This window comes from Spermophilus citellus, assembly GCF_964194105.1.
Source record: "Spermophilus citellus genome assembly, chromosome: 4".
NCBI lineage: Eukaryota > Metazoa > Chordata > Mammalia > Rodentia > Sciuridae > Spermophilus > Spermophilus citellus.
In genome coordinates, this window is record NC_138185.1 from 121,516,533 (window position 1) to 121,530,179 (window position 13,647).

At 35.6% G+C, this 13,647-nt stretch overlaps 1 protein-coding gene across 2 annotated transcripts in view; it reads right to left on the bottom strand.

Moving 5' to 3' along the window:
* MINDY2 (MINDY lysine 48 deubiquitinase 2) overlaps positions 1 to 13,647 on the bottom strand; it is an 85,135-nt gene that overhangs the window by 34,144 nt on the left and 37,344 nt on the right. For both annotated transcript variants that reach the window (XM_081290374.1, XM_081290375.1), the window contains exon 4: positions 12,899 to 13,057. In XM_081290374.1, coding sequence (XP_081146500.1) covers positions 12,899 to 13,057 — 159 coding nt within the window. The remainder of the gene's footprint in view (positions 1 to 12,898; positions 13,058 to 13,647) is intronic.

Sequence of the window (13,647 nt, forward strand, 5' to 3'; positions counted from 1 at the left end):
AACCAAGGGAATGAGTAACCTGCTGAATGAAATAATTACAGAAAACTTTCCAGAAATAAAAAAGGAAACAGATATACAAATTGAAGATGCATACAGGACACCGAGCACACAAAATCACAGTAGACCAACGCCAAGACACATTGTTATGAAGATATCCAATATACAGAACAAAGAGATAATATTGAAAGCTACAAGAGAAAGGAGACAGATTACATTTAGGGGTAAACCAATAAGGTTAACAACGGATTTTTCATCACAGACACTGAAAGCAAGAAGGTCATGGAACAATGTATTTCAAACACTGAAAGACAATGGATGCCAACCAAGAATTCTGTATCCAGCAAAATTAAGCTTCAGGTATGACAACGAAATAAAAATCTTTCATGATAAACAAAAGTTAAAAGAATTTGCAGCCAGAAAGCCAGCATTGCAAAGCATTTTGAGCAAAACACTACACGAGGAAGAAATGAAAAACAATAACCAAAACCATCAGTAGGAAGTGCCTCTGTAAAGACAGAGGGCGAGAGGAAAGATAATCATGGAGAAACAAACTAAATTTTTTTAAAAAACGATAAATAATCAAACATGGATGGAAGTACAAACCATATATCAATAGTAACTCTGAATGTTAATGGCTTAAACTCTCCAATAAAGCAACATAGGCTGGTATCATGGATTAAAAAAACAAATCCAACAATATGCTGCCTCCAGGAGACACATCTGATTGGAAAAGACATACACAGGCTGAAGGTGAAAGGATGGGAAAAAATATACCACGCACACGGTCCTCGTAAGCAAGCAGGGGTGGCCATCCTCATATCGAATAAAATCGACTTCAAGACTAAGTTAATCAAAAGGGATAAAGAAGGACATTATATACTGTTAAAAGGAACCATTCACCAACAAGACATAACAATTATCAATATTTATGCACCAAATAATGGTGCTGCGACATTCATAAAACAAATTCTCCTCAAGTTCAAGAATCAAATAGACCACAACACAATAATTATGGGTGACTTCAACACACCTCTCTCACCATTGGACAGATCCTCCAAACAAAAGTTGAATAAAGAAACTATAGAACTCAATATCACAATCAATAACCTAGACTTAACTGACATATATAGAATATATCAACCATCATCAAATGGATATACTTTTTTCTCAGCAGCACATGGATCCTTCTCAAAAATAGACCATATATTATGCCATAGGGCAACCCTCAGTAAATATAAAGGGGTGGAGATAATACCTTGCATTTTATCTGATCATAATGGAATGAAACTGGAAATCAATGATAAAAGAAGGAAGTAAAAATCCTACATCACATGGAAAATGAACAATATGCTACTGAATGATCAATGGGTTACAGAAGACATAAGAGGAAATCAAAAAATTCTTAGAGATAAATGAAAATACAGACACAACATATCGGAATCTATGGGACACAATGAAAGCAGTTTTAAGAGGAAAATTCATCGCCTGGTGGTCATTCCTCAAAAAAAGAAAAAACCAACAAATAAATGAGCTCACACTTCATCTCAAAGCCCTAGAAAAGGAAGAGCAAAACAACAGCAAATGTAGCAGAAGGCAAGAAATAATTAAAATCAGAGCGGAAATCAATGAAATTGAAACAAAAGAAACTATTGAAAAAATTAACAAAACTAAAAGTTGGTTCTTCAAAAAAATAAATAAGATCGACAGACCTTTAGCCATGCTAATGAAGAGAAGAAGAGAGAGAACTCAAATTACTAACATACGGGATGAAAAAGGCAATATCACAACAGATGCTACAGAAATACAGAAGACAATTAGAAATTATTTTGAAAAACTATATTCCAATAAAATAGAAGATAGTGAAGACATCGATAAATTTCTTAAGTCATATGATTTTCCCAGACTGAGTCAGGAGGATACACACAATTTGAACAGACCAATATCAATGGATGAAATTGAAGAAGCCATCAAAAGACTACCAACCAAGAAAAGCCCAGGACCGGATGGGTATACAGCGGAGTTTTACAAAACCTTTAAAGAAGAATTAATACCAATACTCTTCAAGTTATTTCAGGAAATAGAAAAAGAGGGAGCTCTTCCAAATTCATTCTATGAGGCCAACATCACCCTGATTCTGAAACCAGACAAAGACACCTCAAAGAAAGAAAACTACAGACCAATATCTCTAATGAACCTAGATGCAAAAATCCTCAATAAAATTCTGGCGAATCGAATACAAAAACACATCAAAAAAAATTGTGCACCATGATCAAGTAGGATTCATCCCTGGGATGCAAGGATGGTTCAACATACGGAAATCAATAAATTTTATTCACCACATCAATAGACTTAAAGATAAGAACCATATGATCATCTCGATAGACGCAGAGAAAGCATTCGACAAAGTACAGCATCCCTTTATGTTCAAAACATTAGAAAAACTAGGGATAACAGGAACTTACCTTGACATTGTAAAAGCTATCTATGCTAAGCCTCAGGCTAGCATCATTCTGAATGGACAAAAGTTGAAGGCATTCCCTCTAAAATCTGGAACAAGACAGGGATGCCCTCTATCACCACTTCTATTCAATATAGTTCTCGAAACACTGGCCAGAGCAATTAGACAGATGAAAGAAATTAAAGGCATAAAAATAGGAAAAGAAGAACTTAAATTATCACTATTTGCAGATGACATGATTCTATACCTAGAAGACCCAAAAGGGTCTACAAAGAAACTACTAGAACTAATAAATTAATTCAGCAAAGTGGCAGGATATAAAATCAACACGCATAAATCAAAGGCATTTCTGTATATCAGCGACAAAACTTCTGAAACAGAAATGAGGAAAAACACTCCATTCACAATATCCTCAAAAAAAATAAAATACTTGGGAATCAACCTAACAAAAGAGGTGAAAGATTTATACAATGAAAACTACAGAACCCTAAAGAGAGAAGTAGAAGAAGATCTTAGAAGATGGAAAAATATACCCTGTTCATGGATAGGCAGAACTAACATCATCAAAATGGCGATATTACCAAAAGTTCTCTATAGGTTTAATGCAATGTCAATCAAAATCCCAACGGCATTTCTTGTAGAAATAGATAAAGCAATCATGAAATTCATATGGAAAAATAAAAGACCCAGAATAGCAAAAGCAATTCTAAGCAGGAAGTGTGAATCAGGCGGTATAGCGATACCAGATTTCAAACTATATTACAGAGCAATAGTGACAAAAACAGCATGGTACTGGTACCAAAACAGGCGGGTGGACCAATGGTATAGAATAGAGGACACAGAGACTAATCCACAAAGTTACAACTATCTTATATTTGATAAAGGGGCTAGAAGCATGCAATGGAGGAAGGATAGCATCTTCAACAAATGGTGTTGGGAAAACTGGAAACCCATATGCAACAAAATGAAACTGAATCCCTTTCTCTCGCCATGCACAAAAGTTAACTCAAAATGGATCAAGGAGCTTGATATCAAATCAGAGACTCTCCGTCTGATAGAAGAAAAAGTTGGCTCTGATCTACATATTGTGGGGTCGGGCTCCAAATTCCTTAATAGGACACCCATAGCACAAGAGTTAATAACAAGAATCAACAAATGGGACTTAATTAAACTAAAAAGTTTTTTCTCAGCAAGAGAAACAATAAGAGAGGTAAATAGGGAGCATACATCCTGGGAACAAATTTTTACTCCTCACACTTCAGATAGAGCCCTAATATCCAGAGTATACAAAGAACTCAAAAAATTAGACAATAAGATAACAAATAACCCAATCAACAAATGGGCCAAGGACCTGAACAGACACTTCTCAGAGGAGGATATACAATCAATCAACAAGTACATGAAAAAATGCTCACCATCTCTAGCAGTCAGAGAAATGCAAATCAAAACCACCCTAAGATACCATCTCACTCCAGTAAGATTGGCAGCCACTATGAAGTCAAACAACAACAAGTGCTGGGGAGGATGTGGAGAAAAGGGTACACTTGTACATTGCTGGTGGGACTGCAAATTGGTGCAGCCAATTTGGAAAGCAGTTTGGAGATTCCTGGGAAAGATGGGAATGGAACCACCATTTGACCCTGCTATTGCCCTTCTCGGACTATTCCCTGAAGACCTTAAAAGAGCATGTTACAGGGATACTGCCACATCGATATTCATAGCAGCACAATTCACAATAGCTAGACTGTGGAACCAACCCAGATGCCCTTCAATAGATGAATGGATAAAAAAAAATGTGGCATCTATACACAATGGAGTACTATGCAGCAATAAAAAATGACAAAATCATAGAATTTGCAGGGAAATGGATGGCACTAGAGCAGATTATGCTTAGTGAAGCTAGCCAATCCCTAAAAAACAAATACCAAATGCCTTCTTTGATATAATGAGAGCAACTATGAACAGAGCAGGGAGGAAGAGCAGGAAGAAAAGATTAACATTAAACAGAGACATGAGATGGGAGGGAAAGGGAGAGAAAAGGGAAATTGCATGGAAATGAAGGGAGACCCTCATTGCTATACAAAATTACATATAAGAGGTTGTGAGGGGAATGGGAAAATAAACAAGGAGAGAAATGAATTACAGTAGATGGGGTAGAGAGAGAAGATGGGAGGGGAGGGGAGGGGGGATAGTAGGGGATACGAAAGGTAGCAGAATACAACAATTACTAATAGGGCATTATGTAAAATTGTGGATGTGTAACCGATGTGATTCTGCAATCTGCATTTGGGGTAAAATTGGGGGTTCATAACCCACTTCAATCTAATGTATGAAATATGATATGTCAAGAGCTTTGTAATGTTGTGAACAACCAATAAAAAAAAAGAAAAAAAATTTGTGTCAGAGAGCAGTGGCCCATTCCTATAATACCAGCAATTTGGGAGGTTAAAGGCTGGAGTATTGCCAGCCTCAGCAATTTAGTAACACTCTTCAAATAAATAAATAAATAAATAAATAAATAAATAAATAAGACTGGGGATGTAGTTCAGTGGTAAAGCACCCATGTGTTTAATCCCCAGTAACAAAGAAAAAAAAATTATTTGCATATTCATCATTTAGATTTATCCATGTAGTTATCATCTTATATTCTCTCCATTCAACTTGTCTTTCAATCAGGGATCATTTTCCTTCTGACCAAAATAATTAATAATGGCCTATGACTAGGGATGTAGCTTAGTAGTAGAATGCTTGCTTATTATGCATTCTAAGGTCCTGGGGCTCAGTGTCTATCATGGCAAAAAAAGAAAATTTAAAATAAAGTCTACTGGCAGCAAATGATCTTAACTTAGTTAATCTGAAAGATGACTTTTCTTCAGACAAAAGTAATAATTTTACTGAGAACAGAATTATAAGTTAGCATTTCTCTTCTTTCAGCACACTGAATATATCGCTCCATCATCATCTGGCCTCCAGAGTTGCTATTAAGGAGTTAGTTATCAATTAACAATTGGGGAATACCTTTACAATGACTGAATTTGGGTGCCCACCATCCAACAACAAATGCAGGGATTTATTTGAAAAACAGTTATTTACAAAAAACAGAAGAACCATCCAGTTCCGAAATGTATTTGGTGTAGACCTATGGATTTCAAACTTTTGCCTTGTTCTTTTCTTCCAGCAGTAGAATTCTTCTGGCACAAAGAAAGTAAGCAAAAAAAGCAGACATGAGGCTACTCTGAGAGTTTAAAAACTGCTATCTAAACCAGTAAAACCTGATAATTGCTTTCTACTTTTTCTTTAAGCATATGGACTCACCTGTTTACTGGATGACATACAGCTATTCATAAAGTCAAAGAGATGATCTGAGTTTACTTTTTAAGAACTCAAGTTTAATTTCCTCAGGCTATCATCTCATTCACCTAAATAATCAAAACTACCTGGCATTGCCATCCACCAGGATCAAACTCGACCCATTTTGCTTTGCGTAAATGGTTGGGTATGTTAAGACTTTTCAGTGATCTTCTCAGAAGCAAAGTACCAGTAAAGACACAGATGCCCTTCTTATAGTAAGCTATCCTTCCATTGTCCAGAATACCATTTGCTTTTATGAATGGACAGGTATGGAAAAAGCACTGCCATGTTCTTACTATTATGATCTCTCCTCTCTATAGTTAATGAATTCATGGGCTGGGGTTGGCATGCCTGCGGCCCAGGTTCGATCCTCAGCACCACATACAAACAAAAGATGTTGTGTCTGCCGAAAACTAAAAAATAAATATTAAAATTCTCTCTCTCTCTCTCTCTCAAAAAAAAAAAAAATGAGTTCAGTAGCATTCCATCAGTTAATACTGATTGAGAACCTACTATGTAGCCAGGAGTGGTGGTACACATCTATAATTCCCTCCTATTAGGGATGCTGGGGCAAGAGGAGTTCCAAGTTTGAGGCAAGCTTGGCAACTTAGTGAGACCCTGTCTTATTAAAATAAAAAAAATATAAAAAGGGCTGGGGATGTAGCTCAGTGACAGAGAGCCCCTGGGTTCAATTCTCAGTACTGCAAAAAGACAAGAAAAAGAGAGAATCTATGATGTGCTAGGTACTGTTCTAAACACTGAGACATAGAGCCCAGCCCTTATAAAACATGCATTCTAGTGGGATATAACAGTTACTCAGGTAATAGAATAATAATTCCAATTAATAACAAACAGTAAAAGGGGGCTGGGGTTGTGGCTAAATGGTAGAGCACTTGCCTCACACATGTGAGGCACTGGGTTTGATCCTCAGCACAATATAAAAATAAACAAAATAAAGATACTGTGTAAAAAAAATGCTTCATTAAAAAAAAGACAAATGGTTAAGAAAATAAAATAGGGTTATGGGGGCAAAATGACTGGGGGATAGGGAGGGTAATGAATTTTAACAAGCTGGTCAGGAAGGGTTCTCTAATAAGAGATATTTGACCTAAGAACTAAATAATGAAGAATCAGAAATGTGAAGATCTGGGACAATACATGTTAGGAAGGAGACAAGTATTATATAGTGGGCAATCAGTCAACCCAAAAACTTTGAGACAAGAATGAGCTTGACATGTCTGAAGATCAAAAAAAGAGCTAAAGATGCTGGGTGAACAGCTATAATTCTAGTTACTTGGGTGGCTGAGACAGAAGAATCCCAAGTTCAAGACCAGCCTAGGCACCTTAGCGAGACTCTGTCTCAAAAAATAAAAGTAATAGCTCAGTGGTAGAATGCCCCTCAGTTCAGTCCTCAGTATGACAACAGAGACAGAGAGACAGAGAGAGAGAGAGAGACAGAGAAGGAGATAATGTTCTCTAGATTGAGAAGGTATAAGGAGTACAGGAGGTGTTGGATAGACAGGCAGAGTCTAGATCATACAACCCATGATAAAAATCCTAATTAAGAATTTCATATCTTATTTTAGTTACACTAGAGACTTTTAAGGAAATAAAGGGGAAGGTATTATTTTGCAAAGACAATTCTGAGTGCCAAAACAATTCAACAGCGAAAGAATAATCTTTTCAACCAATGGTTGTACTAGAGCAATTAGATAAACACATGCAAAAGAATAAAACTGGACCCTTTCCTCAAGATATACAGAAAAATTAATTCAAAATGGATCAAATTCCTAAATGTAAGCAATAAAATTATAAAACTCTAAGAACAAAATATAGGAGTAAACCTTTGTAACTTTCTTTTTTTTTTTAAAGAGAGAGTGAGAGAGGGAGAGAGAGAGAGAATTTTAATATTTATTTTTTAGTTATCGGCGGACATAACATCTTTGTATGTGGTGCTGAGGATCGAACCTGGGCCGCAGGCCTGCCAGGCGAGCGCGCTACCGCTTGAGCCACATCCCCAGCCCCCTTTGTAACTTTCAGTTACGCAAAACTATCTTAGGATACCAAAAGCATGAGGCAAAATAAATAAATGGATAAATTAAACTTCATGAAAATAAAACCTTTTGTATTTCCAAGGATACCATGAAGAAAATAAAAAGACAACCCATAGAATGGCAGAAAATATTTCCAAATAAATATCTGATAAGGGGTTGTAGTAAAAATGTAACAAGAACTCTTGTAACTAATAACAAAAGACTAATAACAATTTAAAATAGGCAAAGGATCTAAACAGATGTTTCTCCAAAGGAGATATACAAATGGCTAATAAGCCCATGAAAATATGTTCAACATCATTAGATGAGAAACATGAATAAAACCACAATGAGATATGATTCTACACCTGCCAGAATAGTTTTAATAAAAAAGAGAGATAATTAAGAAGTGTTGATGAGGATGTGGAAAACAGAACATTCACACACTGCTGGTGGGTGTATAAAAAGGTACAGTCACTTTGAAAGAAGTTAATTGCAAAAGACCAAATATTATATTTTAATTTATATAAATATTATATTTAATATTATATTATATAAATATTTATTATATTATATAAATATTTAATATTATATAAATATTATATTTTAATTTATATAAAATGTTCAGAATAGCCAAATCTTTAGACAGAAAATATAATGGGAAGGTTAAGGGGAATGGAGAATGATTGCTAACAGGAAAGGGCTTCTTCTGGGGATGATAAAAGTGTTCTAAAATTGCTTGAGGTGGTAGGTGCATACCAACTGGTGCTAGAGCAAGTAGACATCCATAGATAAAAAATAAAATAAAATAAAATAACCCAAAGTCTTATACCTCATACAAAATTAACTCGAAATGGATCATGGACTTTGTGTAAAGCACAAAACTATATAATATTTAGGATAAAAAGCATATGAGAGACTATTTAGGATCTAGAGCTAGGGAGTTCTTAGACTTAACACTAAAGCATGAGACATAAAGACAAAAACAGATACACTGAACTCTACTAAAATTAAAAAATTATGCTCTGTGAAGATCTTCCTGAGATTATGAAAAAACAAGTTTTAAGCTAGGAGAAAATATTTGTGAAACACACATCTGACAAAGAATTAGTGTCTGGAATATATAAAGAAACCTCAAAGGTCTGGGGATGTGGCTCAAGCAGTAGCGCGCTCGCCTGGCATGCGTGCGGCCCGGGTTCGATCCTCAGCACCACATACAAAACAAAGATGTTGTATCCGCCGATAACTAAAAAATAAATATTAAAATTCTCTCTCTCTCGCTCTCACTCTCTCTCTCTAAAAAAAAAAAAGAAACCTCAAAGCTCAACTGAAAAGAACCAATCTAATTAGAAAATGGGAAAAAGAAATGAAGAGATATTTTATTGAAGAAGAGATCTGAACAGCACACAAGCACACAAGAAAAGATGCCCAATATCATTAGTGATTAAGACAGGCAACTGAAAAGTAATGAAACATGATTACATAAGAATGTCTAAAATAAAAAATAGTGACAATGTCAAATGCTGACAAGGATGCAGAGAAACTGGGTCACTCAGATACTACTGGTGGGAATATACACTTTTGGTACAGACATGCTAATTAATAGTTTGGCAGACTCTTACACACATAAACACACACACACACACACACATACACATATCACTACCATATGGTCTAGCAGTTGTGCATCTGGACATTTAATCCAGAGAAATTAAAACAAAAACTTGCACACAAATGTTTATAGCAGCTTTATTTATTTATTTATTTTTAATTTAATTTTTTTTTTAAAGAGAGAGTGAGGGGGGGGAGAGAGAGAGAGAGAGAGAGAGAGAGTGAGAGAGAGAGAGAGAGAGAATTTTTAATATTTATTTTTTAGTTCTCAGCGGACACAACATCTTTGTTGGTATGTGGTGCTGAGGATCGAACCCGGGTCGCACGCATGCCAGGCGAGCGCGCTACCGCTTGAGCCACATCCCCAGCCCTATGGCAGCTTTATTCTTTTTAAAAAAAAAAAATTTTTTTTTAGGTGTAGTTGGATACAATACCTTTATTTTATTTATTTATTTTTATGTGGTGCTAGGTGAGCTCTCTACCAGTGAGCCACAACCCCAGCCCTATAGCAGCTTTATTTTTAATAGCCAGAAACAGAAAAACAAACAGGTAAATAGTTTGACAGGTAAATAGTTAAAGTGGCATAACCACACCATGGAATACTATTCAGTAATAAAAAGGAACAAAATATTAATACATTCAACTACCTGGATGCTCCAGAGATGAGTTAAAAAAAAAAGGAAATCATAAAAGATTACATACCATATTGTTTTATTTATATACTATTGTTGAATAACAAGATTATAGAAGTGGAGAACAGGTTAGTGGTTGCCAAGGATGAAGAAGGTGAAGGTGGGAGAAAAGTAGGTGTGGCTATGAAAGGGCAACAGGCAAGATTTTTATGGTGGTGGAAAATGTTCTGTATTTCACTTTGTTAATATCATTTTCCTGGTTTTGATATTTTACTGAAGTAAAATTGCAAAGTAGAAACTAGGTAAAGGTTCAATGAATTGCCCTGCATTATTTCTTACAACTGCATGTGGATCCACAATTATCTCAAAATTAAATGTTTAATAATAATGATAATAATAGGGCTGGGGGTGTGGCTCAAGCGGTATCGAGCTCGCCTGGCATGCATGGGGCCCAGGTTCAATCCTCAGCACCACATACAAACAAAGATGTTGTGTCTGCCGAAAACTAAAAAATAAATATTAAAATTCTCAAAAAAAAATAATGATAATAATAATAAAAGGTAGTGGGGCAAAGTGGCACACACTTGTAATCCGAGTGACTTGAGAGGCTGAGGCAAAAAGATTGCAAATTCAAGGCCAGCCTTAGCAACTCAGCAAGACACTCAAGCAACTTAGTGAGAGCCCATCTGCTGTGACTACTCCTCCTTTTTTTTTCTCTTTAAAGTTCTCAAATAAATAATATTTTGACATTTTTTTATCTTATATTTTAAAATTATAAAAATAAGCTATAAAAATAGTAAAATAATATAGGAGTAGAAAGAAGACCGATTAAAGGAATGACTAGAGAAGACTAAGCCTATAGAAAAATTTAGTATATAATAAAGAAATTGTTTCTTTTTATTTTGGTGTGGTACTGGGGATTGCACCAGGGCTTCACATAGGCTAGTAAGTGCTCTATTATGAGCTACATCCTCAGGCCAAGAGGTCAATCTCTACAGATTAAAGCAACTAGAATTCTTACTCTCCAGTTACCAGACAATTGGCCAATGAGAGATATTGGAGGAAATCAGAGAGAGTCAATGTCAAGGCCATTGTACTGTCATGTGTAACTAATTAAAACAAATAAAAAATTAAAAAAAAAAAAAAGAGTTAAGTATTACCTTCACCCTTCCCCTGCTGGGCCACAGCTGGAGACCTATGTTTCAACAATTGGTCTGGCTGAGTTCTACTAATTACACCCTTTCCTAGTCTCTTCAGAGTTAAGGGTAAAAATAGTTTTTGGCTCTTGTTAATTCTACAATGCTTTATTATCCCTCACTTGTTTCCCCAACTTTGACCACATCGTTATAAATAAATATACTCTCTTCCTTAAACTTCTGTCAATTATCCTTGGGTGTGTCATCTACTTCATATCAGGGTCCTGATGTACTTGCTAAGAAGCACAATCTGGAATGCTGAACTAGTAAATATCAAGGTTCTCTGCATATTTAGAAATGAACAGTTTGAATGATGGGAATATGAAGGGCTGGGATTGTGGCTCAGAGGGAGAGCACTTGCCTTGCATGTATGAGACAGTAGGTTCGATCCTCAGCACCATATAAAAATAAAACAAAGATATTATTAAAAAAAAAAAAGGAATGATGGGAATATGAGATAGCTTTTAAAATAAATGTTGGGATGATCTAAAAAAAATCTCTTTCAGGTGCCAGGGTTGTGGCTCAGTGGTAGAGTGCTTGCCTAACATGTGTAAGGCACTGGGTTCAATCCCTGGCACCACATAAAAATAAAAACAAATAAAATAAAGGTATTGTGTCCATCTACAACTAAAAAAACAAAAACTTTTAAAAAAATCTCTTTTCAAAGCTGTACAATAAAGAATATGGTCTTGCTCAAAGAGAGTTCTGACCTTACAAATGCCAGAAGTTTGTCTCCTGGAAACAAATTCTAAACCCTTGGAATTTTCTTAGTAATAGGAGAAACTTTGTAATTTGAAATGGGTCCCTTGGACCATCCCTGCAGTTTATATTAATGAGGTGACTCAGTTTAGCCCACTGGAAAGGAAGAGCTGGAGACTAAATTCAACCATATGGGCAATCAATCATGTTTATGCAATAAAATCTCAATAAAAAAAGTTAACATTGAAGGCCAGGATTGGCAACATTCCATGTATATTGTCATATATCAATTTCAAAAAGATAACATGTCTGGAGGACAACAGAGGCTTTTTTGGAATCTTCCCAGTTTTTGCCCTGTGCAGTTCTTTTCTTGGCTGACCTATATCTTTTCCCTGTAACAGTGAGTTTCATAGGTTCAGTGGACTCTGGGAATCTTTTTTTTTTTTTAAACTCAGTGTTTTTTTTTTTTTTTAAAGTTAGGTGGACACAGTACCTTTATTTTATTTATTTATATGTGGTGCTAAGGATAGAACCCAGGGCCTCACACATGCTAGGCGAGTGCTCTACTGCTGAGCCACAACCCAGGACAGACTTTGGGAATCTTTCTAGAAAATTATTAAACCTGAGGGTACTCTTGGGAAACCTCTGAACTTGTAGGTGTGAGAGGTAAGGATAATCCTGTGGGGACAATTTGTTTAATTTTGGAGTTAGATCCTAACTCCTTGTGGGTGGGATCAGAAATCTGGGCAGACTTTAGTATTTGATAGTTTGGAAGTCTATGCCCTTCACCTCAAGATTTGGCTTATTCTGGATCAAAGCACAAAAATATAAGCATCAGAAAATATAAATTAAGATTAATTTGTAAAATTAATATTTTTTCTGTATTTATATTTATATAATTTAAATTCTTCTACTTACCTGAGGGTCCACTAACCACCCATGGTACAAGGGAATATCAAGAAGGTCAAACACTATGCATTCCGGTGTATATTCAAACACTCGAACACCAGTGAATCTGACATTTACATCCAGGCCTGTCTGAAGTTTGTGCAAAATTGCCATAGCATCACTCATATTCTGAAAATAAAAAGGGGGAAAGATATAGTTTAGAAAAATAAAAAAAAAGCAACTAAAATAGCATACCCCTGTGGTCCCAGCTATTCAGGCAATTGAGGCAGGAGAACTCCTTGAGCACAGGAGTTTAGGGCCAACCTGGATAAACAGGAAGACTCGGTTGTCTCTTTAATTTTTAAAAACAAATTTTCCATTTTATCCAATTTATTCAGCTCATCAATAGATTTTTTAAAAATATTTTTTTAGTTATACATGGTCACAATATCTTTATTTTGTTTGTTTATTTTTATGTGGTGCTGAGGATCGAATCCAGGGTCTCTTAGGTGCGAGGTGAGCGCTCTACCACTGAGCCACAACCCCAGCCCCTCTTCAATAGATTTTTATTACTAAGTACCTATTATGTTCCAGACATTCATGAGTTCCAAAGATACAATGGTGAATAAAACAAAATTTTGTTCTTATGTAACTAACATTCTAAACATGTAAATTTACAGTACAATGTCAAGTGTTAGTAAGAAAAACTGAGGTTGTACAGAGTGGAAGGGGTGAAGGACCTATTTTAGATGTGAAAGTTTAAAGTAAAAAGAATTTCT